This window comes from Pristiophorus japonicus, chromosome 19 (assembly GCF_044704955.1).
Source record: "Pristiophorus japonicus isolate sPriJap1 chromosome 19, sPriJap1.hap1, whole genome shotgun sequence".
Taxonomy (NCBI): Eukaryota; Metazoa; Chordata; class Chondrichthyes; family Pristiophoridae; genus Pristiophorus; species Pristiophorus japonicus.
This window is the reverse complement of record NC_091995.1, coordinates 13,495,771-13,499,085: the sequence shown is the minus strand read 5'-3', so window position 1 is coordinate 13,499,085 and position 3,315 is coordinate 13,495,771. Positions and strand designations below refer to the sequence as shown.

Below are 3,315 nucleotides of genomic sequence, written 5' to 3'. Positions count from 1 at the left end.
GAGCCCAGAAACTGTTGCTGACACTCAGAGGCACAACATGCTGCTTGTCATCTACTTTCACTTTATCTCCAGGCCCCAGCTGATCAAAGCCCAGTCCATTCCCGGTCCTCTCCCCATTCCCTCCCCTCCTCCCTTTCCCCGGATCCCGGGACAACGTTCTGTCTCTTTCCAGAAGCTTCTCCCCCGGACCCGCAGCTTCCAGAAGCCTCTCGGACTCTCGGCCGTCTCGCCGACTCACCGCGCTCTGATTGGCCTCCGCCTCGGAACCGCCCCCGACCGTCGGCGGTGAGCTCACCGAGCCGCGTCCTGATTGGACCGCTCCGCCGTCAATCAGTCAGCCAGCACCGCCCACCCCGCGGCGCTGAGACAATATAAAAGGGCGGAGCTGAGAGGCTCAGAGTCATAATCCACTTGGAGACGGGAGGACGCAGCAGCAGCAGCAGCAGCAGCAGCAGCAGCAGCAGCAAGTAAAACAGCAGACAAGGCTGAATCCAGGTGACCCTAACCGAGAGAGAAAGATGCCAGCAGCCAAGGGAACAGCCATTGGTATCGACCTGGGCACCACCTACTCCTGCGTGGGGGTCTTCCCCAGGTGGTGAGCGATGCGGGAAAGCCCAAGGTGAAGGTTGAGTACAAGGGTGAGGATAAAACCTTTTACCCCGAGGAAATCTCTTCCATGGTGCTGACCAAGATGAAGGAAACGGCTGAGGCTTACCTGGGCCACACTGTCACCAATGCTGTTGTCACCGTGCCTGCTTACTTCAATGATTCCCAACGTCAGGCAACCAAAGACGCTGGTGTGATCGCTGGCCTGAATGTCCTGCGGGTCATCAATGAGCCGACGGCAGCTGCCATTGCCTACGGCCTAGACAAGAGGGGCACAGGCGAGCACAATGTTCTCATCTTTGACTTGGGTGGTGGTACTTTCGACGTCTCTATTCTCACCATTGATGATGGTATCTTTGAAGTGAAATCGACGGCTGGTGACACCCACTTGGGAGGAGAGGACTTTGATAATCGCATGGTCAATCACTTCATTGAGGAGTTCAAGCGTAAATACAAGAAGAATATCAGTCAGAACAAGAGGGCGGTCAGGAGGCTGAGGACAGCCTGTGAGAGAGCAAAGAGAACCCTGTCTTCCAGCACCCAAGCCAGCATCGAGATTGACTCTCTGTTTGAAGGCATAGACTTCTACACCTCCATCACCAGGGCTCGGTTTGAGGAGATCAATTCTGACCTGTTCAGAGGCACTCTGGAGCCAGTGGAGAAAGCTCTGAGAGACGCCAAGTTGGACAAATTGCAGATCCATGACATTGTCTTGGTCGGGGGCTCCACCCGTATCCCCAAGATCCAGAAACTGCTACAAGATTTCTTCAATGGCAGGGAGCTGAACAAAAGCATCAACCCTGATGAGGCTGTGGCCTATGGGGCAGCTGTACAAGCGGCTATTCTGATGGGGGACAAGTCTGAGAATGTTCAGGATATGCTTCTCCTGGATGTCGCTGCTCTGTCTCTGGGTCTCGAGACAGCAGGAGGTGTCATGACCACACTCATCAAGCGGAACACCACCATTCCCAGCAAACAGACCCAGATCTTCAGCACCTACTCTGACAACCAGCCCGGTGTCCTTATTCAGGTCTATGAAGGGGAGAGAGCCATGACTAAGGACAACAACCTTCTGGGCAAATTCGAGTTGAGTGGCCTCCCTCCTGCCCCTCGTGGTGTGCCACAGATTGAGGTCACCTTTGATATTGATGCCAATGGCATCCTGAATGTTTCTGCTGCTGACAAGAGCACAGGCAAAACCAACAAGATCACCATCACCAATGACAAGGGCCGGCTGAGTCAGGAGGAAATTGAGAGAATGCTGCAGGATGCAGAAAAGTACAAAACTGAGGATGAAGGCCAGCGGCAGAAGATCGCAGCCAAGAACTCCCTGGAGTCCTACGCCTTCAACATGAAGAGTGCGATGGAGGATGAGAACATGAGCAGTAAGATCAGTGAGGAAGACCAGAAGAAGATCATTGACCAGTGCAACCAGGCAATATTGTGGCTGGAGAAGAATCAGACGGCAGAGAAAGAGGAGTTTGAGCACAAGCAGAAAGAGTTGGAAAAACTCTGCCAGCCCATCATCGCCAACCTGTACCAAGGAGGGGCAGCAGGGGCATCTTGCAGAGCCCAGGCTGGACAAGGCACTTCCTCCACTGGACCAACCGTGGAGGAGGTGGATTAATAGACTGTGAAGAACTTGGGTTTAATGCACTGTGTTGGTGAACATTGTTCAATTGTATCTATACATAGTCTATAAATGGCTACCTCCTCAGATTCTTATGATTCTTTCATGATATGTAGAACAAGTGGGATTGTTGTACTTTGACCTCTTTTAACTAGTTTTTGCCGCTTAAATTGGGGTGAAAAGTGAATATTTTGTTTGTTTATACAATGCAGATCTCCTCCAGTTTCTGTGTTACTATACCAAATATCAAGTGAGCTGGTCATATTTTGAACTGTATTCTATATTTTTTTAAGCTGTACGGTACAATTTATAATTGTTCTCAGGTGGATTCTGAAATTACGTGTTTAATAAATTTGTTTTAAATTAGTTTCCTTGTTTAGTTCCTTCATGTTGCAGGAACGAAGTTTGACAGTGGTTTAGTTACAACGAGTAACATCTCAACAAGTCATCATATTGCAGTTTCCAATTCATTTCTGTGGTCATGTGGCCAACCAGTTCCCAGCATTATTGTCACATCCCAAGAATAATATTAAACTGTTTGACTTGTGTTAATATAACATGTTTCATAGTCTCAGGAAATCCTGAATCACAGCCGATGATTTACTTTTGAGGTGTATTCACCCTTGTAATGTAGACAAAGACACCATCCAACTTAACAAACAGCAATTTCGTGAGTAACCTGTTAATCCTTCCTCTTCCCAAGGCATCTTCCCCTGAAAGCACAGGAGATACAACACCTGGCCTTTTACATGCTCCCCTTCCATTGTCAGGGCCCAAATAGTCCTTCCGGGTGAAACAGTGATTTACTTGTACTTGCAATTTAGTATACTGTATTCGCTGCTCACGATGTGATCTCTTCTACATCGGAGTGACCAAACACAGATTGGGTGACCGCTTGGGATTGGATTGGAAACACCTCCATTCAGTCGGTACACATTGTAAACAGTATCTTGCTCTTTTTGCTTTGTTGCTTTAAACATCGAAGTATGCACTTACTCAGTTGTAGTAAAGGCCGGATCTTTATTTAGACATTCAGACATTCACAAGCCAACTCTCTGCTTGTAAAGGCATCCCTTCCA

General features: G+C 48.8%; 1 protein-coding gene across 1 annotated transcript; it reads left to right on the top strand.

Annotated features, from left to right (window-relative positions):
* Nucleotides 1-414: 414 nt before the first annotated feature.
* LOC139229723 (heat shock 70 kDa protein 1B-like) lies at nt 415-2,602 on the top strand. The gene has a single exon (XM_070861267.1). The coding sequence runs from the start codon at nt 677-679 to the stop codon at nt 2,231-2,233; it is 1,557 nt and encodes a 518-aa protein (XP_070717368.1). The 5' UTR covers nt 415-676; the 3' UTR covers nt 2,234-2,602.
* Nucleotides 2,603-3,315: the final 713 nt, after the last annotated feature.